General features: G+C 41.7%; 1 protein-coding gene across 1 annotated transcript in view; it reads left to right on the top strand.

The window, feature by feature from the left end:
* Positions 1 to 22,264, top strand: part of grid2ipb (glutamate receptor, ionotropic, delta 2 (Grid2) interacting protein, b) — a 58,584-nt gene that overhangs the window by 28,227 nt on the left and 8,093 nt on the right. Inside the window, 14 exon segments of the mRNA XM_034119422.1 lie at positions 981 to 1,133; positions 1,679 to 1,834; positions 3,475 to 3,626; positions 4,149 to 4,286; positions 5,184 to 5,269; positions 5,443 to 5,590; positions 6,747 to 7,045; positions 8,442 to 8,486; positions 9,349 to 10,005; positions 10,007 to 10,105; positions 13,084 to 13,233; positions 13,615 to 13,702; positions 15,389 to 15,478; positions 20,730 to 20,926. Coding sequence (XP_033975313.1) covers positions 981 to 1,133; positions 1,679 to 1,834; positions 3,475 to 3,626; positions 4,149 to 4,286; positions 5,184 to 5,269; positions 5,443 to 5,590; positions 6,747 to 7,045; positions 8,442 to 8,486; positions 9,349 to 10,005; positions 10,007 to 10,105; positions 13,084 to 13,233; positions 13,615 to 13,702; positions 15,389 to 15,478; positions 20,730 to 20,926 — 2,458 coding nt within the window.

Genomic DNA, 22,264 nt, shown 5'->3' with positions numbered 1-22,264 from the left:
CAAGATCATAAGCTAATCACCTCATTATTGACAAAGCACATTTTCTCAAGATAACAACAAATGTAATAACTTGTGTTTACATTAAACCATCATTTGACTTAAAGTGGACCTATCATGCTATATTTGAATAATATAGTGTAGGTCCATACCTATATAAGGCATATTTATACTTTTTTTTTTTCAAAATACTAAACAGATCATGCATTTTGGCCATGCCTCATTTTGCTCAATTTGCACTTTTTTAGCAAGGGCTGATTCTGTGAGAACAGCACCATCTACAGGCCTGGCATATGTACTACAGCGTCTCCAGCGCTTTCGAACAGCAATGTCCGTGGCTGTCTCCTCCTGATTGGTGGAGTTGGCCCAATAGCCGTAGCGCCACTGTCCTGACGTCAGGACAGTGTTCAAATCTGGATCAGTTTTTATCAGATCCTTTGCAGCCCCTTTTTTAGAGATTTGGGTATGGAGGAAAATAGAGAGGGTTGTGTTTTCTGACACTTGGTGAGTTCCCTGGAACACCGGGGACACATATTCATGTATAAAAGACGTACCAAAGTGCATTTTGCATGATAGGTCCCCTTTAAGAATAGTAAGTGTGAGCCTTACAGTGACTTTCAGAGAAGCCATGTTGTCGCTGGGCTTGCTTACATTAACATTATTTTATTGTATTTCATTCTGAAATTGAACAACTGTGGGCTGCAGGATGATAAACAACGTAAGAGGAAAAAGAACAATATTAAAAATGTGTATTATTTGATCATTTTATTTCTTCACGTCTCTCAAAATTGTTAAGGACCTCCTTGATATATCAATTCCTTGGTTTCATGAGTTTTATAGATTTCATTTCTTCAATCCATCTTCTATAAGCCAAAAGTCCATCGACCTGTCTGTACACACAAACTGAAAGATTGACATTAAAGTTGACTTTGACTCTCCATTTGTTTACTTCTGTCCCTCTCACATTCTCTCTCTCTTTGCAGGAACTGCTCCCATGAGAAGGTGGTGTCCATGCTTCAGGGCAGCGGGGCGATGCCCACTCTGGTGGTGGAGGACGGGCCGTCTGAGTTCTCCTCAGAACAAAACGACCCGGAGGAATCCCCGAGCCGAGCCCCCTCCACCATGCCTCGCTCCAGGTCAATACACTCCAACAACACACCTGACATTTGGATTTGATATTACCCAGCAGCCCCTAGTCTGCAGGGACACACACTAACCTCAGTCTCTATTATTTTTTGTAAGGCAAACACTAACAGGAAGACAAGTCAATACAGGCCAGTCATCAATATTTAGACAAGCAATAAGAGAAGGTTATGAAAGGTGGTGTGTTGATTTGATCTTGGTGTGTGTGTTTGTTTGTTTGTGTGTGTGTCAGTGTGTGATCTAAACACACAGTCTGGAGGGGAGTGTGTAGGTTGGATGGATACAAAATAGAACAAAAGTGTGGGGGGTTTGCAAACTCAGGGAAAGAAATTGAAAAGTAAAGTCAATAATAAATAAGATATAACATGAAGTATACAGAAATCATAATAATACATTAAATTGAAACACAAATGCATATCAATCCGCTACCAAACCTCAGACCCCTCTGTTAAATGACACTGGGTGTTTCAGAACAAAGGAGAAACAATCATTTGGCGAATATAAATGTAGGAATTAAAATATAACTAAATCCTTGCAGGTCTCCAGCCCTCAGTTCTCTGCAGTGGGTCGCAGAGATCCTCCCCCCGAGCATCAAAGTCCACGGGCGGACCTTCAGCCAGCAGCTGGAGCACCTGCTCACCATCCAGGAGAGATACACCGTCTGCAAGTCCCTGGAGACCTTCTTCCAGCACAGGTCAGTATAGGGGAGGAGGGGGAGGGAGGGGAGGAGGGGAGGAGGGGGGCAGAGGATGTACTGTTTAAAGGGGCCCTATTCTGCTGATGTTCAGGTGTATATCAGTATGTAGTGTCTCTACTTTAAAGAGTCCTCTCCTGCTGATGTTCAGGTGTATATCAGTATGTAGTGTCTCTACTTTAAAGAGTCCTCTCCTGCTGATGTTCAGGTGTATATCAGTATGTAGTGTCTCTACTTTAAAGAGTCCTCTCCTGCTGATGTTCAGGTGTATATCAGTATGTAGTGCCTCTACTTTAAAGAGTTCTCTCCTGCTGATGTTCAGGTGTATATCAGTATGTAGTGTCTCTACTTTAAAGAGTCCTCTCCTGCTGATGTTCAGGTGTATATCAGTATGTAGTGTCTCTACTGGGACATGTCTCCATGCTTTAATGTTCAAAAAGCTCTTTATTTGTTTCATACTGCCTGTGCTGCTGCACCTCTTTTCACCCTCTGTCTGAAACCAGAGCCCAGTCTGCTCTGATTGGTTAGCTGGCCGGCTCTGTTGTGATTGGTCAACCGCTTAGGGATGTCCCGCCCCTTAACCTATCACGCACAATGTGTTGGAGCGCTATCCAATAGAAGCACGAGTGTTATGTAATGATGTCACTATTTTTCAGAAGTTAACAATGGAGTCCAATGGAGGAGTTTCAGGCAGGGGGGAGGGGGGGTGTGTGGGAGAGAAACTAACTTCTTTTGCAGACCATTTACATGCACTAAAAACCTCATATAACACACAACAGGAAAGGGAAAACCCCAAAAAGCATAATAGGGCCTCTTTAAGGATTTGGAAACAAGAACATCTGCAGACCGCAACAATGCAATATTGAACAGATGGAAAAGAGCTCAGGGATGTTGTATAGAGAGAAGAAAGATGTCAGGAATCCTGACGGAACAGCCCGAAGCAGCTTCACTTGGAAACATCAGCTTATTATGACGTAAGCTCCAAATAGAAGAAGGAGGCTGCAGGAAAATATCTAACTGAAAGTTTTCAGCATTTTTCAAACTCCATTAACCCGATCGCTGACATTGACAGAAATGTAGCTGTTGCCTGGGAAACTATTTTTACCATATTGGATATATAACAGGCTGCAGAAAGCTCTTAATGCAGCAAAATAGAGAGAAATACAAAACCACGAAGCAGCGACGACAAAAAAAATGCACAAAGCTAAACAGAGGGTTGATGATTCCCATTAGGTTTAGATTTCATTTTCTCGAGGGTGAAGAGTTGAGAAAGACATATGGATAGAGATTTGCATATGATGCGAACATGTGATTCTGCAGGATTATAAGGAAAGCATCAATACTACACAGTGTGCATACAGTACTAACCTCTGAAGGCATTACTGTCATCCCTGTTATCCTCCCACCTTTTCATATTCTCTTACACATTCTCAGCTTTATGTGTCGTTATGGATGCCAAATCCTTACATCATGTGGCAATGAATTACCCTGCAGTAAGCATGGGGTTTGGTTATAAAACGATGTGTAACGGAGGCCTTGTGTGTCAGAATGAGAAACAGAATCAGAAACTGGTTTATTACCAGGTAGGTTTACACATACGAGGAATTTGACTTGATGTCATGGTGCGTGTGTGTTTGCAGGAATGTGGACACTCTGATTGTCGACGTGTTTCCGGTGTTGGACACTCCGGCCAAACAGCTGATCTGGCAGTTCATCTACCAGCTCCTGACGTACGACGAGCAGGAGCGCTGCCAGGGGAAACTGTCACGCTTCCTGGGCTTCAAGAGCAGCGGTGAGGCACAAAAAACACATCGTGGAAATAATGAAACAGTATCAGGACTCAGTCAATAAGATGCTTGTTGGATATGGTTGATGGTTCCTAACATGTGAAGTGGAAAAACATAATTAAAAATGTGTGATTTAATTGAAAATCAAGGTGTTTTTTTATCAACAACTTGGTGTTAGATTTACTGTAAGGTTGTTTTTTATAATTAACACAAAGGAGCAGGTGCATATAATTTGCAAAAACGAAAAGCGATGCTGAATATCAGAACATCAGAATCAGATTACTTTATTACTCTCAGGGGAAATTGGGTTTCATGACAGATGCTACATTTTAAAATAGAATACAATGATAGAAAAAATGCTGATTTAAATAGAAAAAATACCAAAAAAATAAAAATAATTATGTTAAAAAAAATCAAATTAATAAAAAAAATACCCAAACATTAAAAAAATAATAATGTTGATTAAATTAAGTTGAAACAAAAAAAAGAATAAACTACAAAGAAATAAAAATGTGTGTGTTTTGCAGCCGTTTTGGAGCCTGGCGTCAGCCCGGAGCAGCACCACCGGCGGAGCAGCTCCATGAGGATCTCGGGGTCGTCGTTCCGCAACCCGATCCGAGAGAGGAGCTCTGACGACTGCATCATCGGGACTCACCTGGGAATGGGTACGCTGCAAATCACAAGAAGAAGGACTCACTTTAACATAACATCTGTGTAATCTCCGCAGGTTTGGTTTCAATAGCTTTTCATTCTGGATCAAAAACTTCTCACCCAAATGGGAAATGAAGAAATGTTTACCTGAACTGAGACAACATTATTATATGTTTCTCTTAAGAGGAAAGCAATATCATCTAGTTGATATAACCGTGAAGCTTCCCCAGTTGATAATTTATATTAGGATAATTATTTTTTAATTGCAACAGAATATTATTACGATATTGACTTTATAGGTGATGATTCGTCAGCGTTGTGTTTACAACTTGTTGCCACTCCACCCTGGTGACCCCAAAAAGTTTTTAAAGGTTTAACAACAATTAAAACGGTAAAATTAATATGTTATTTGGTTTTGTAATAAAAACTCATCTTCGCTATGGATTCAGTATCATTTAATCGTATTTTTAGTGGAATTACTCGACAAACTAAGAAAATCTGAGACAGTAAAGGAGCTTCCTTCAGCAGGAACTGAACTACTCGTATTCCCTCAGGCAAGGCATCGGAAACGCAGTCACTAATAAGGCAGTGTTTGCACCCGTCAGCTCCCAGGTGTGAACGTCTGTAACTGTTGTTGGAAAGATAGTGTGTTCAGTAAATCCTCTGTGGATGTATGGAGGCTACAAGAGAGTAAAAATGGCCACCATACATTCATAGAATAACTCCTCATATCTCAGCTTTCTATAATGTTCAAGCTCTCTGAAGGACATGTAGTGATATCTCCAGCAGATTTCATTCATGCTTTTCAATCGCCATTGTTCCTCCACCACCTTGTTTACCTCATCCTCTCTCCTCTCTGGGAGGGTGGATGGAAGTCCATGTGTCACTCTTCATGCCTTATTGTGCTTTAGGAATACATGTGGATGAATCCGGGAGCCCGGAGGAGAGGCAGTCAGGAGACGGGACCTCCTTCCCCGAGTCCCCTGACCTCAACCATGTAGGTATACCTGCTAGCTTTCATGTTATCTGTGCTTTCTGGCCTCACATCATTTGAAGGTCTGCTAGTTTTTTACGCACATTTCGGGCTGTGAGTGCAAAATCCAGCAGACCTTCAAAGGGGATGTGCGCGGCGATGTGTGTGCTAACAGCTGATCATGCCTCCACCCGTAGATGACAGGTGTTTACACGGAGCTGGAGAACGTTTACGCAGGCAAGAGTGTGTCGGCGCTGCAGGGCTCCTCAGGAGAGCCCGAGGGCCCGGGACAGACCGAGGCCTACGGGCGCCCTCTCTCCCCCCTCACACTCCCCCCTCTCAAAGGTACTCTGGGGCAGACACACACACATCAAACACACTCATTTACACACACACACACACGCTTTCAGACACATGCTTTCACCAGTGGTTCATAAACAATGTGCCGTTTAGGTTTGGTGCAATTACAGAATGAGTTATTGATATCTGAACAATGGATATCTCTGAGCCTCAATGGCACATTACTGATGCCATGTTCAAATCCTGTGAAGTTTGCCATAAAAAAACAAGCTGCTGAATGGGGGATACATGTTAATTTGATGGACAGTAGTCAAAACATAAGTCAAACATGGCATAAGATCTGTTGAACTACTAAAAATGGCACACATATGGTTAATAAACTCAAAAACGAAATACTTTCCCTCTTCCCTGTAGTGCTTTTTATCAATCTGAATGGTTTTAGTGTGAGTTATGTTGGAGATGTCGGCCATGAAAATGTCTTAGCTACAAAATAATTGAAAAAATTCCACAGCAACTTCTCCTCTCAGAAATCCTGACCCAGTCTCTGATTCAACAAGATTGTTTTGTAGATTGTAATTTTGGATTTATTGTTGAACTGTCCCTTTAAAAAATGTACCCTCTCATCCCCAGCCTTGTGTTTATGGATGATTTGAACATTAACAACATGATTGTGGATGTTTAACGGAGTTGGTTTTACCCAATGTGATGCGAACATGGCATGAGAGAAAACCACTGAATGTGATCTCCACCTATATGTGCAAACCAGCCTGCAGTTTATCCATGTGTTTCCATGGTTCCCTATCAAGGGTCCCCAAGGCGACAACATGGCCTAAAATATAACACGTACATTTTCTTGAGGGAATGAAGAAGCACAATATATCATTTGTTCACTTAATTATACTCTTGTTGAAACGCTTGAGCGTCAAAAGCACTAGTGACTTGATGCCATCTTTGATTCCCGTCTACCAGGAAATATCAGAGAGGCAAACTCAGTGGACATTTTTAAACTCCAGCTAAAGACACATCTTTTTAGATTAGCTTTTTATTAGCAACCCCCCACTTGAAATGTTCTTTTATGTTCTTCAATAGCACTATTTTTGTGATGTATCATTTTGTAAAGCACTTTGAGCTGCATGTGTTGTATGAAAAGTGCTATATAAATAAAGCTTTATTGTTATTATTATTATTATTATTACTACAGGTAACCGTAAATCCGGCCTCTCCCTGTCCTGGAAGGAGCCTCTCCCCACTCCGGTGTATGAGATCCACCACCAGAGCAGCGTGGACTCCAACCCCTACGTGTGTCTGGAGAGCCCCCCCGCCTCCCCTCACTCGGACGGAGGGCCGAACACGCTGACCCGCCGCAAGAAACTGTTCACGTTCTCCCGTCCGCCTCGCAGCCGGGACACCGACAAGTTCCTGGACGCTCTGAGCGAGCAGCTGGGACACCGAGTCACTCTAGTGGACGACTTCGTACACGGGGAGAACGACTACGAAGAGGTGAGGAAGAACGATATACTGCATTATCAGCTGTTGTTATAAATACACATAGACGACATGCTTTGATTTTTATAGTAAAGAGATTGTTCAGGTGTCTTTATTTATATTTTTATTGAAGACACATAGAAAATACATTTGGTAAATTGATAGGTTAGATTGAACAGTTCAAAGCTACTAGTGTTCAGCTTAGTCTCTACTATTGTACATCAATTGACAAGCCATACATAGTTGATCTTCACTTGAAGGCGTACAATTCATATTTAAACCACAACTATAACCAAAACAGACCATGTAGCCAAAATGTAAGAGAGTGTTGTACAGACTAACAGGATTGTTCAGGTGTTTTAAGGGCAGGTTTATGAAGTACATAGCTGAAATGTATTCATTTGATGGATGACACTGTGTAGTGGAGGTAGGAGGTGTTAAATAAATGAATAATAATTTACAGCAGAAAATGTACCCTTTGCCTCATTAGTAGTCGTTCCCGATTATAGAGTACATTGTTACTTGTTATAGAAATTATTCAAGGGATAATTTGGGTTTGTACGAGGTACTTATCCAAAGTCAGAATATGACTTACTGTAGACAAAGGATCGACACGCCACATTTGAGAGAAACAGACAGAAGTACTAAGCAAAGTAATATATTGCTTTGAACAGGGCAGGAGACAAACGTATTGTAAACACCTCAAAGAAAATCTGTACTACTTTAAGTGTAAGGTAAATTAAGAATTTGTTCATATTTGACTTTGCATCAGACAGCTTTCTACACCAGACTATCGACAAAACTATTATTTTAAGCACCTACAGTATAATACCCAATTTGCTGGTCTACTGCTGACTTGATGTGTTTGTTTGTTTTGTTTTTGTTTCAGGTTGGTAAATCCAAACTAACCAAAGCTTAAATAAAATAGGAAATACTGTAATATATGAATTTTTCATTCTTATTGTATGGTATAAAGTTCATATCTCATCAATCCTAACTTCTTGAAACCTTGCATGTCAAGTATCAGGAGGCTGGGAATATTGTGGATATTAATATCTCTAGCAACTAGCAAAGTAAACCTTAGTATCGTGGAGATTGTGAACAGAATGACTAACAGTCTCTCTCTCATGCCAGTACTACTATTCTCCCTTCATGGCCAGGAATTGTGACATTTCTTTGGGTGTGATTTTCCTCCTGTTATGTGCTAAAGCAATGCTGCTACATGTAATACTTCAGCGATGATAACATATTACATATAGCAGCATTTACCGGAAATGTTACTGTTGTGCATTTGCTTGTATAGCTTCTGAAATGAGCATATTTATGCATTTGAATTACGTTGTAGTGCTGCATGTTGACATTAGAGCCACTCTAATGTACGCTACAATGAACACTTGTGTCACATGAACAGATATATGAAGGAGGTTGTCATGGTTTCAGAAGAAGAGGGGTGTCTGTAAGTAAATACTCAGTTTATACAGTAGAGTCTAATTTTATCTAAGGTTATAATAAGATGCTGGCTGACGTTAAATCATCAAACAAACATTAAGGCTTTTGTCTCTTTCAGGGACGTGTTATCGTACATCATTCAGTGGGATGCAGAATAGACGATAAAGAAAAAAGGGTTGCACATATTTTATGCTTTTTAGTATTTACTGTAAACTTCACATTTATTTAGTTCTATTAATAGATCGGTCTGATAATATTTAAGAGCATGTGATCAAAATATTTCATTTAATTGTGTATGGCTTTGCTGCAGAATACTTGAGAAGCAATTGAGAAAAGAAACGTTGGTTGATCTATTTTATAAGTCTGATCTCAATTACTTGTTTTTCATTGTTGACTAATATCATTTTAAATTCCCCCTATTTAGTTTGATTGTATGTGGACCAGAGAAAAGGGTTTTGACAGGTTATTGTAGGATGGATAATTAAAAAAAATGGCTGTTAAATTACTAATTTTGGCAACTTTTATTTTGGAATCACAAAAAAATATATATATTGATCAAAACATGAATGATGTAGTCCTATAGGAACTATTTGAAAATGAGTGTAACAAAAACACTTTCACGACTGTCAAAAGCTTTTTTCTTTTGTGGTTATTATATCATAAACACAGAGATAACAACTTGTATCCGAAAAAAAACAAAATCTCAGTTGCCTCTCAGGGCTTCCGTACTTTCTGTCCCATTAAAAAAAACTGATAAGCAAAAGTATAACTAAAAAGAAAAATCATAATGCATAGATTTCAGTCTTTTATTTGTGTTAGAGGAGATGGACATTATGGTCATCAGTGTGACGCTGCTCCTCTCCCCCCAGATGAGTTTCCAGGAGGACCAGGACGTGGGCTTCATGCCCCGGCAGCTCAGCAGCGGCAGCAGTGAGGACCACAGCAGCTCCTCCCCCTCCTCTCCATCCTACTCCTCCGGGTCAGAACCCATCCCTCCTCCTCCCACCCAGAGCCCCCCGCCTCCTCCACCTTTCCAGGGTCTCATCCCGCCCCCTGTGCAATTCACCGACCCCCTTCCTCCAGTCCGATTCTCCCCCGAACACGTCCCCCGCAGCCGGATGCCCTTCCAGCCTCACCACCCCATCATCCCTCCCCCTCCTCCCCCTCCCAGGACCCTCCTCTCCAGCCGCTCCCCTCTCCACCACCGAGACGAAGGGGAGAAATCTCACCAGCGCTTCCAGACCACCACCACGTCCACGCGCCTCTCCCACGCTCACACCACCCTGCGCCCCTCTCAGCAGTCCCGCCCCTGCTACCTCCCCCGGCAGCACAGCCAACCCCAGCCCCTCCTCCAGCCCTCCCCCCTTCCCTCCCCCCAGCCATCCCCCCAGCCGCTGAGACCCAGCCAGCTCGTCCTGCAGAGGCACCACCAGCTCCACCACCAGCACAGCTACCAGGGCCCGCTGCCCCCCTCCCTCCACGACCACAGTTCCTCCTGTCAGAACCAGAACCAAGGCCCCCCCCCCCGGATCCTCGCTGCTCTCCAAACCTCCAGCCTCCCACTCCACCCTCCCCACTCACAGCAAAACCTATGAAACCCCTCAGGAGGAGCAGCAGTCGCAACAGGTGACGTCTGCATTCACATATTCTGCTCATTCTCAGGTTCATATCAGTATGTAGTGTCTCTACTTTAAAGAGTCCTCTCCTGCTGATGTTCAGGTGTATATCAGTATGTAGTGTCTCTACTTTAAAGAGTCCTCTCCTGCTGATGTTCAGGTGTATATCAGTATGTAGTGTCTCTACTTTAAAGAGTCCTCTCCTGCTGATGTTCAGGTGTATATCAGTATGTAGTGTCTCTACTTTAAAGAGTCCTCTCCTGCTGATGTTCAGGTGTATATCAGTATGTAGTGTCTCTACTTTAAAGAGTCCTCTCCTGCTGATGTTCAGGTGTATATCAGTATGTAGTGTCTCTACTTTAAAGAGTCCTCTCCTGCTGATGTTCAGGTGTATATCAGTATGTAGTGTCTCTACTTTAAAGAGTCCTCTCCTGCTGATGTTCAGGTGTATATCAGTATGTAGTGTCTCTACTTTAAAGAGTCCTCTCCTGCTGATGTTCAGGTGTATATCAGTATGTAGTGTCTCTACTTTAAAGAGTCCTCTCCTGCTGATGTTCAGGTGTATATCAGTATGTAGTGTCTCTACTTTAAAGAGTCCTCTCCTGCTGATGTTCAGGTGTATATCAGTATGTAGTGTCTCTCCTGGGACATGTCTCCATGCTTTAATGTTCAAAAAGCCCTTTATTTTCCTCATACTGCCTGTGCTGCCTCTGTCTGAAACCTGTTGTGATTGGTCAACCGCTTAGAGATGTCCCGTCCCTTAGCCTATCACGTACAATGTGTTGAAGCGCTGGCCAATAGAAGTGCAAGTGTTGAAAGAGAACCCCAAAAAGGATAATAGGGCCTCTTTTAAAACCAAATAAAGAGTTGTATACATGTGTATGCAGCAGTGAGCACCTAGCAACAGAAACGTCACAAAAGCATTGACGTCATGCAAGCAATTACTGTAAAGTGTTCTTGCTATTCTCAGCATCACATTATATGTGCAAATGGAAGAAAGTGACAGAACAACTACTATACTGCTATTAGGAAGCTCACCTGCTCTTTACTTCTTGTTAAGTGTTTGAAGACTACTTCATTAAACAAGATTCAACTAAAGCAAACATCAGTATTTGTATAGAAATGTATTGCTGTGGTCACCTACTGTATGAAGACACACTTTAAAACGTCAGTATCAGTTTAAGTGTATGCTATATTTAGAATATTCTCACAGCTTTACCTTGCTTTCAGTCAACCTTTTCGATCAGGCGAGCACAGTTCGTAACACAGTTGTAACGCCTTTAATACCTGTGTTCACTGTAACTTAAAAGGTCACCTATCATGCAAAATCCACTTCTTCATGTCTCTTCTACATCAACATGTGTCCCCTCTTCTTCATGTCTCTTCTACATCAACATGTGTCCCCTCTTCTTCATGTCTCTTCTACATCAACATGTGTCCCCTCTTCTTCACGTCTCTTCTACATCAACATGTGTCCCCTCTTCTTCATGTCTCTTCTACATCAACATGTGTCCCCTCTTCTTCATGTCTCTTCTACATCAACATGTGTCCCCTCTTCTTCATGTCTCTTCTTCATCAACATGTGTCCCCTCTTCTTCATGTCTCTTCTACATCAACATGTGTCCCCTCTTCTTCATGTCTCTTCTACATCAACATGTGTCCCCTCTTCTTCATGTCTCTTCTACATAAACATGTGTCCCCTCTTCTTCATGTCTCTTCTTCATCAACATGTGTCCCCTCTTCTTCATGTCTCTTCTACATCAACATGTGTCCCCTCTTCTTCATGTCTCTTCTACATCAACATGTGTCCCCTCTTCTTCATGTCTCTTCTACATCAACATGTGTCCCCTCTTCTTCATGTCTCTTCTACATCAACATGTGTCCCCTCTTCTTCATGTCTCTTCTACATCAACATGTGTCCCCTCTTCTTCATGTCTCTTCTACATCAACATGTGTCCCCTCTTCTTCATGTCTCTTCTACATCAACATGTGTCCCCTCTTCTTCATGTCTCTTCTACATCAACATGTGTCCCCTCTTCTTCATGTCTCTTCTACATCAACATGTGTCCCCTCTTCTTCATGTCTCTTCTACATCAACATGTGTCCCCTCTTCTTCATGTCTCTTCTACATCAACATGTGTCCCCTCTTCTTCATGTCTCTTCTACATCAACATGTGTCCCCTCTTCTTCATGTCTCTTCTACATCAACATGTGTCCCCTCTTCTTCATGTCTCTTCTACATCAACATGTGTCCCCTCTTCTTCACGTCTCTTCTACATCAACATGTGTCACCTCTTCTTCACGTCTCTTCTACATCAACATGTGTCCCCTCTTCTTCATGTCTCTTCTACATCAACATGTGTCCCCTCTTCTTCATGTCTCTTCTACATCAACATGTGCCCCCTCTTCTTCATGTCTCTTCTACATCAACATGTGTCCCCTCTGTGTAAAGAGACTCTGAAAGTTTCAGGAACAAAGATTCTCTCTCTTTTTGTCCTGATCCATTTCTATAAAAACCTGTCTGAAAATGAGCTGATCAGATTTTGGCCACTTTATGATGTCATAACGATGTTTTGTCTTGTGTAACCATTAGCCAATCAGCAACCAAGGTAACCCCCCCCCCACCTTATCACCTGAATCTCCTCCTAGAGCACCATTGAGTTCTTTCTAACCAAATATCTCTCAGAGGGGCGTGGGGAGGGGCTCCTTATTTTCATCTAAAGTAACAGACAGAGAACCAGCACTTTGGAAACAGGGCTGAAACAGAGGGGATTATGGGATGCTGCAATGATCTGTTTGGTGTTTCAGCCAATCAGAGACAGGTTCTGTATATATCTGAGACCTATAATATATTGTTGAAAAACAGTATAATAGGGGACCTTTAAAGCATCACCTACACTTCCTGCTATTTATGTAGTTGATCTGCTGCTAGCTGCTGCATTTGTGCTATCCAAGACCATATACTGATACATTATTATAATCTCCTAGGCACCACCGCCCCCTCCTCCTCCTCTGCCTCCCCCCTGTGAGCCGCCTCCTCTTCCCAAACCGGGCCACGCCTCGGACACAAACCACATGAGTGTGAAGCGTCTGCGCTGGGAGCAGGTGGAGAACTCTGAGGGGACCATATGGGGTCAGGTGAGTCCCCTTCATCAGTCTGAGAAGAGACGTGATTCAATTAAAAAATCATGTCTGAAGAAATCTTACATTACAGTGAATACAGTAAACAATAACTTGTGAATCTTCCCACCTTGGCTGAGAAGTTTCTCACTCCTACATTTCTCTTTCCATATTTGGAAAGTCCTACTCATGCAGTCTGTTGTTTCTCTGATGAGTCACAGCAGCATGTAGGACACATTTTGTTTTTGTTAATAGAATACATGGTGGATCTTTTATCAGACGTTTTGGTCCTGCTTTATAACCCTATCAGATATCTTTGAATACAAAATCAAGCCTTGACTTTGTGGCTGGAGGTTAAAGCGTGTGTGTTTGTGTGTGTTTGTGTGTGTGTGTGTTTAGCTCGGAGAGGACTCGGACTACGACAAGCTCACTGACATGGTGAAGTATTTGGATCTTGATCTGCACTTTGGGACTCAACGCCAATCCAGTAAGTATTTGTGTGCTTGTTGTCATTCATTCTCCTACTGCATCATTATTGTACAGAAGCCATGAGAGGCAAGTGACAAAAAAACAAGGTGATCTAATTAGTTTTCTCTCCTGTGTTTGTGATTTTAAACCAGTTGTTTTTTCTGGCCAGGATAAAACTTCTAACTTAGATATAAATACATGCATTGTCTATCACATTATATTTTATTTCTCTGTGTACTCTCCTAGTATATCAGTAAGGATATTTTGTGATAGAAAGTGTTATCATATCGTTTATCGTATGTCTTTGCTTTGGCTATCACAAACACTTAAAGGTCCCATGTCATGCTGTTCTGGTTATTACCCGTCCCCTTGTGTGTTATGTAGCTTTTTCTGCATGTAAACGGTCTGCAAAGTCACAAACCCTCAAAGTACACCCTGTAGCGAGTAAAACTCTTAACACAGAAAAGACCTGTCTATGCTGCCCCAGAACGCCTCGTTGGACATTTCTCTTTTTCCATTTTTTTCTTCCTGAGTATCGTGACGTAACGATACCCAGGTCCAAATGGACCAATCCGCGGAGCTCCTCACACACACACACTCACTCAGCCTTATCTTTTCTCAGCCGCGGCTCTGCGGATCTCCGCACACAGCCAGGTTGTGTGTGTGTGTGTGTGCTCAGGCTGAGTTCCGCGGTGTCTCACTGTCTCGCAGACCCCACGCAGCAACCAGGAAACGACACCAGTAATCCAGCTCACACTGTCCGCTCCTCGATCCTCAAAGGGCGGAGCAGCGAGCCCCGCAACGTCCCGCCAACACGGCACCCAGACCCCACGCAGCAGTCTCATCTGTTTGTCATTACTGGTGTCATTTTCTGGTTGCTAACAAACACCATTGTAACACATAATCACTGATGTTCCGCTGTAACGGTGGTGGACTCATCAGAACAGAGTGGGCGAGCTGACCAATCAGAGCACAGTGGGCTCACAGGGAGGGGGGGGGGCAGGAGCTCCAACAAGGATCACCAGACTTTTCTATTTGCCTCTCAGGGCTTCTATATTTCCATCATGCTTCATGTCATACATTATTAATATACCATCATTATAATCATCAGGGTTCTTAAATTACATTTAAAGTAATGTATTTATCTGTTGACATCTCCTGTTTTGTTTGTACCTTCACAGTTGTGATGCTCTTCATAACCTGTTTTGGAGCCACTCCATTCACCTGTTCTTCAAATCCATTCTCCATAAGGCACCATAACCCCCCCCCCCTCCTCTCATACTTAGAAAGGGTTTAGTAATAACACAGCTCTGCTACAGAAAACACGCAATTTACTGTTATTTATTATACTTTCCCATTCGATATGGCCTGTAGCGGTACAGAAATGGCAGAGCTGTGTTATAAACCCATCACCCTGCCACCTGTGTGTTTGCGTGTGTGTGTGTGTGTGTGTGTTTGCGTGTGTGTGTGTGTGTGTGTGTGTGTGTGTGTGTGTGTGTGTGTGTGTGTGTGTGTGTGTGTGTGTGTGTGTGTGTGAGTGAGAGTGAGAGTGAGAGTGAGAGTGAGAGTGTGAGTGTGAGTGTGAGTGTGAGTGTGAGTGTGAGTGTGAGTGTGAGTGTGAGTGTGAGTGAGTGTGTGTGAGTGTGTGTGGAGACCCCCCCGGTGCTTGGAGAACGGATCCTTACACTGTTGTTAATATTATCAGTGTCTCCTCCAGAGCCAGCCTTCCTGCCGGAGAACTTTAAAAAGAAAGACGTGGTGGAGATTCTGTCTCATAAGAAAGCCTACAACGCCTGTAAGTACCACAAAAACATGGCCGCCGCAGGGCACTCCTGCAGGCTCAGGCGTCAGGTCTCTGACACAACGGGGAAATAACACAAACTGCAGCGTTTAACGAAGGCTTACGAGGAGACAGGTTTAACCAGGGATAGTCGTTTGAAGTGTGAGGTTCTTGTCCACTAAAGGAATCAGAAATTATTTATTTATTTGGGGGAAAAGTGAGTTTTGTGACGGTTGTTGCATTTGAGAATTAAATTAAACAAATATATTTATATGAACATAAGAAGTAAGAATGTGCAATAAAAAGTTATAGTAAAATTAAATATAAAGACGTGGTGGAATACATATGAATGTATAATTAATAAAACTGTAATAATAATAAAATCTTATTATCTATACATATCTTTTTTATTTATTTAATCTTAATAATAATTATGTAATAAAAATAATATTATAATTATAACAATAAAAATTATATTAATGCTGTAGTAATAATAATAATAATAATAATAATCATAAAAATAATAATAATACTGCAATAATAATATCTTATTATATTTTATTTGCACATTCTTACTTCTTATGATTTAATTATTTATTTTTTATTATATATATTTTATTATTTATAAGTCAGTGTATTACCTGCTGACCAGTTTTCCTCCATTGACCTGATGCACCTCTTCAAAACATCTTTTAATCCTGACACTGGTCCCAAGGTTATATAATCTATTTATTTAGTCCTCGCTGATTCTCATAAACCAGGTCATTTATTTTCACACCACCAATCTCAAAGAAACACAGTTTACAAAACATTGAACACAAACTCAGACCCTGAACTCTCTGTGTGTCACTTCTGCTCACGGTCTCTCTATACAAAGAGACTCAAGGCCAATCCAAACCCAATAATGGCTTCCCTTTCTCAACGGGGGTTTACACACACTATGCAATCATCAGACTGGATTTGTCACACACAGCTTTTGTACTGAAGGCTGTACAGAAACGTAGGCATGATGTGGATGAAGTCTATGACCTGATGTAAAGAACGTAACTGATGCAAACAACAGACACATTTTGTTAATTATTTCACGTGTTTAACTATAATTTCACTCAATGCACTGTGCTGAAAAAAGAAGGTTGTTTACCCATTTGTTTTCTTGACTGAAGCATTTTTTATTGCATTATTTTGTAGACCCCTGTTCTTCAAATGTAAATAAAAAAATGTATCTTTAAAATAATCCTCATCAAGCTATTTTGGCTCGATTGATTTGTTAATCCTAATTGAAATTATCTTGAAAAGGCGCTCTTATTTTTAAATTTGCTGACTACTGATCATTAGTGATGTGACGTTCGCGAACGATCCGATTCTTTTGAACGGCTCTTTGGTACGAACGAAGGGAACCGAGTCGTACTTGGTGGGAGCCGTTCTTTTTATCGTTGGTTCACTGCCTGCCATAAATCCACTCGCCTTTAAAGGAACTTGCTTTCCTGAGTGCAAATGTTCCGTAGATGATGGTATAACGCATGCTGCTTGAGTAGTAGTTTGGCTGGCTGAGAGATGTAGCAAGTTATACATTTTATGTGAGTAAAAGTAGATTTCTGGCAATACAGTCAATCGTTATCCTGGTGATTATTTCGCAGATAAACCTATTAACCCCGCCCCCTTTAAAAAAAAACGGCTCTTTTGAACGGCTCTCGGAAAGGAACGGAGCCATAAGATCCAGCTCCCTTCAAAGAGCCGTAATTCCCATCACTACTGATCATGAGATTCCAGTTACATGAGGTAGGTGTGTTGGGAAGCCTCCCAGCATGCATTGGGGCAAAAGATGACTTATGGTCTGTTTTCCTGTACTGTTACTGGGGTTATTTTGGTGATACAGTGCTGCACAATGTTCCACTTTCCTCACCGTTACCTGTTGAATATTACCTGAGAATGTGGTCACACTATGAGGGATGTTGGTGCATGGCTAACCTTCCCAATGAGCATGATTTTGGTTATATTTATAAAGATATTATGAATATTAAACCTTACTGAAATCTCTTAAGAATCAGCTTCACTACACACACAGTTGGAGTACAAATTCCCATTTTAATGTCAAATTAAATGCCATATATTCTGTCTCCGCTGGCCTTTTTGACAGTCTTTCAATACTTGTTTTAATGTATTTCTGCTCACAGTTTCTTACTTTGTTTTGTATTGTTTATGATATTACTGTATAATTAAACATGTATAATTAAAGGTAAGAAGCCCTGAGAGGCAAGTAAAAAAAAAATGCTTAATTTAGCATTAATAAGAACATTGTGTTATACTTTCCTAATCTGTCAAAACAAGTTAATTATTAATACAATATATTAAACAAATATAATAAATACAAGAAGGCATTTTTTTCCCCCACCTGCCTCTCAGGGCTTCCGTAGAACTCTTATTGTGAAAAACAATTGTGATATTACAGCAACAGATCATAATTATTTCTCAATAACCTGCATGTTCTCATCTAAAATCCTAATAAAAGGCGCTTTCACACCAAGTACTTTTCCCCGGAACTTTTTAATTCCTGAACTATCTAGTAGATCGCGTTCACACCGGAATAAGTCCCTGAGGGAGGATTATGCAAATGAAGCCGCTGACGTCACTTCTTCTTCTTCTGCTTTGGGTTTACTGGCAGGCCGCAAACAACTTCACGGCGTATACTACCGCCCGAAGTCCCCGGAGCCCCCCCGACTCCGGGACTTCGGGTGGCAGTAAATCACCCCCCGAAGTCCCGGGTAAATCGCCAGAAGCGCCGACACCTCCTCATCACGTTTGATTTTGTGTTGCCATAAGTTAGTCTCTCTCCGTTGGTGCGCTGGGCTAATGCTAATGCTAATGCGAGCAAATAAAATGGCGGCTTCACAACATTTTTCGGAGTTTTACGGGGCGTGGTTTGCAATTCGCCCAGCCAATCAGAAACTTTTTCTCCCCAGGAAAGTACCACCTCTCTAGCAGGGACTAAAAATGGGTGAAAAGGTTCGCAATTCTAGTTCCAGATCTTTTTGGTGTGAACGCAAAATCCCAGGAACTATCGGAACTATTCCTGGGAAAAGTACTCCGGTGTGAAAGCGCCTAATATCAACTCTCTTTCATTATACATCTAAGAAAGAGTGCCATGTGCATCTGAAAATGTATAAATGTACAGTCTGCAGTACATTATCATGCTTCAGCTGTTTGTTTTTTTAAATATATTTTGTTTGTGAAACTTATTGACCTGCTGTATCTTGTAGTTTCTTGTTCTACTGTAAAATGTCTTTCTTGCTGCTATCTTTTTAATTCCACATTGATAACTGTGATACCCTGACTTCTTCTCTTTCTTCTTCTTCTTCTTCTTCTTCTTCTTCTTCTTCTTCTTCTTCTATTTGTTATTAGAGAATAAATTAATTTCTCTTGATAAAAACGTGTCTTCACTTGGTGATCCAAAGCAAGAGCCTTATGAAATACTTGTATCAGGCTCCATAACATCATGCACCAACATCCCTTTGTGTATCAACAGGTAATATTTAAGGGTTAAACTGTGGTAGAGGTGTTAAAACACTGTGGAGCACAATGTGGAATAAAATAACATTCAGTAACAACACGGGAATAGATCAAATAACCCTGATTGTCATATCTATGGCCCCAATGCATTCTGGGAGGCTCCCCATCACACCTACTTCAAGTGACTGCAATCACATGACCAGCACTCATAAAATCTTCTCATGGATTCATCAGGGTTCATTAAGAAATATATATATTTCAAAATAAGAGCCAAAAGAAACATTCTAAGTATGAGTGCACTGTTTTAAAACCAGATAACAATTCACAATTAACAAAACAATTGTGCTTAAATAACCAAATTATGAGAGAATTAACAGGGTTATTTAAGACGGATTACAGCATGTTAGCCTAAAGAAACCTTATTTTTTTAAAGGTGGTAAGATTATACATTATACACAATATTAACAGAAATTAAATAATAAGTAACATGACATTCAAAAATTGCTGTGAACTATACATGAATGTATCGGTATGAAAACTGGAGTCATGTCTCATACTCTCTGAGGATATAACCAACGTAGACACTGTTTTGATGACAGAGCAACACATTTAAAGGTCCCCTATTATACTGTTGTTCATCAATATGTTATAGGTCTCAGATATATACAAAACATGTCTCTGAAGTGTTTGGCTCCAAACACCAAACAGATCATTGCAGCATCCCATAATCCCCTCTGTTTCAGCCCTGTTTCAAAAGTGCTGATTCTCTGTCTGTTACTTTAGATGAAAATAAGGAGCCCCTCCCCACGCCCCTCTGAGAGAGATTTGGTTACAAAGAACACAATGGTGCTCTAGGAGGAGATTCAGGTGATAAGGTGGGGGGGGGGGGTTACCTTGGTTGCTGATTGGCTAATGGTTACACAAGCCAAAACATCATTATGACATCACAAAGTGGTCAAAATCTGATCAGCTCATTTTCAGACAGGTTTTTATATAAATGGATCAGGACAAAAAGTGAGAGAATCTTTTTTCCTGAAACTTTCAGAGTCTCTTTTCACAGAGGGGACACATGTTGATGTAGAAAAGACATGAACAAGAGGGGACACATGTTGATGTAGAAGAGACATGAAGAAGAGGGGACACATGTTGATGTAGAAGAGACATGAAGAAGAGGGGACACATGTTGATGTAGAAGAGACATGAAGAAGAGGATTTTGCATAATAGGTGACCTTTAAGGCATTATATGTAAAACCCTTTATATATACAGTCTATGGTTAGACCCATGTTTTATAAAATGTGAAAAATAATGAAAAAAAAATGTTTGTAAGTAAGATTAAAATTAAGTAAGTAACTTTAAAATACTGATATAATTACATTTTAGGATTTTTTTCAACCTTATTTATTACTTTGAATTCAGTGATTACAAATAACATGTTTATTAAAAAGGAAAATATATATTGTTAAAGTCAAATACAAATGAAATGAAATGTGACCCTGTTATATATTCATTAATACAATGAATAATGGATTCACTTTCCAAAGTAACAAGGTTGTTCCTGCTGACATTACATACACCCGTACACAAATGAATAAGAGAGAGAGAAATGAAACACCATCAGAGTGGGATTAAAGGATCTGTCTCAGTCAGGAACACAGCGCTCATCTTTGTGATGTGTAAAAACAGACCTAAATCTTCCTCTCCTCTCTCCTCTCCCTCCTCTCCTCTCTCCCTCCTCCTCATCCTCCTCCTCACTGCAGCCATCCTCATCGCCCACCTGAAGCTCTCCACCTCTGAGCTGCGTGAGGTTCTGATGAACATGACCACGGAGCGTCTGGAGCCCGCTCACATCAAGCAGCTGCTGCTGTACGCCCCCAACGAAGAGGAGGTCAAGCAGTACGAGCAGTTCGAGCAGGACCCCGCCAAACTCAGCGAGCCAGACCAGTTCATCTTCCAGGTACAAATAACACTAACAATCACAAGACTAAAGAAAACCCTGAGAAAAAATAACTTACATTTACTTTATCTGGTTAGATGCTATAATGCTCATTTTCAGGTTCATATTGTGTTCCTCTACTGTGACATGTCTCCATGCTTCAATGTTCAAAAAGCTCTTTATTTTTCACTTTAGTCACATCCGTCACAATTTGATATATCATTTGATTACTGATCATTTTTCTTCACAGCATCTCAGAAAAGGGTCCTTGTTTTGAGTTTGATTACCTCTTTTTATATGTAATGGACGCTGATAGAGCCTAAGGCCACGTTCACACGGAGACGGAACGGGTTGTATCCGCTACAGTTCTCTATCGTATGGACGGTTCGTTCACACGAGGCCGTAACGGAACCACGGAAACGGAGCCCTCAAACGATAACGGGTCCCAAGGTGGGTAGATCTGCGGACGGAACGCTCTGGGGGGCCAAACGGCTCCGTGTGTACGCCCTATACGCAATAGCCCCGCCTCTCCCCACCTCTCCTGCTCACCCCCGCGTCACCCGCGTCATTGCTGATGTGTTTCGCCAACAACAACAATAGTGTTCCGAGTGTTTCGAGCCAGGTCCCCAGTATCTCGCAGGACAGTGCACCCAGCAGGAGCCTCCAGCATACCCCCCCGCACGGTTCCCTCGTCCCTTGGAAGAGGCGGAGAGGTGGGTGTTTTTCATCTGCTGGTGGACTACCGGGGAGAACGTCCTGCTCGGGAGCCAGGCTCAGAGTTAGTGGCAGTGGGTGTGGTGCACCTGCCTTTTACAGCAGGAGCACACGCTCGCCTCGGGGAGGGAGAAAAAGAGAAACAGAGGCCGCCAAAACAGCCAGAGCCCTACCTCTCCCCACCTCTGCTGCTCACTGCTGTAGCATGGTCAGTAGCTACTGCTAGTGCAAAATCTACAGCTCCTCTACCACAACCATCAACAACAAGTGGACATGGAGAACTACATGAACTACATGTTGCTAAATCCACCACGGAGAATAAACAGAAGGGCAACCAGGCAACCATGGCAACCATGCTCGGGGGGTCTTCTTCGCTGCTTTTGGTGTATTTTGTGGCGGAAGTACAGCGCCACTTACAGGCCCGGCATATGTACTACAGCGTCTCCAGCGGGTCGAGCGGTCTCGTGTGAATGTTTTTTGAGCCGATACCGTGTGGACGGAAGACTTTTTTGATATCGAATTCGGTTCGTTCTCCGTTTCGTCTCCGTGTAAATGGAGCCTAAGGAGCCTTGCTCAAGGATCTCTTATGTTTGCAGAGATTAACAATGCCTAAATAAACACATTTTAAAGGGGCCCTATTCTGCT

Source organism: Trematomus bernacchii, unplaced genomic scaffold (genome assembly GCF_902827165.1).
Source record: "Trematomus bernacchii unplaced genomic scaffold, fTreBer1.1, whole genome shotgun sequence".
NCBI lineage: Eukaryota > Metazoa > Chordata > Actinopteri > Perciformes > Nototheniidae > Trematomus > Trematomus bernacchii.
The sequence above is the reverse complement of the archived record's forward strand: the minus strand, read 5'-3'. Positions and strand labels throughout refer to the sequence as shown.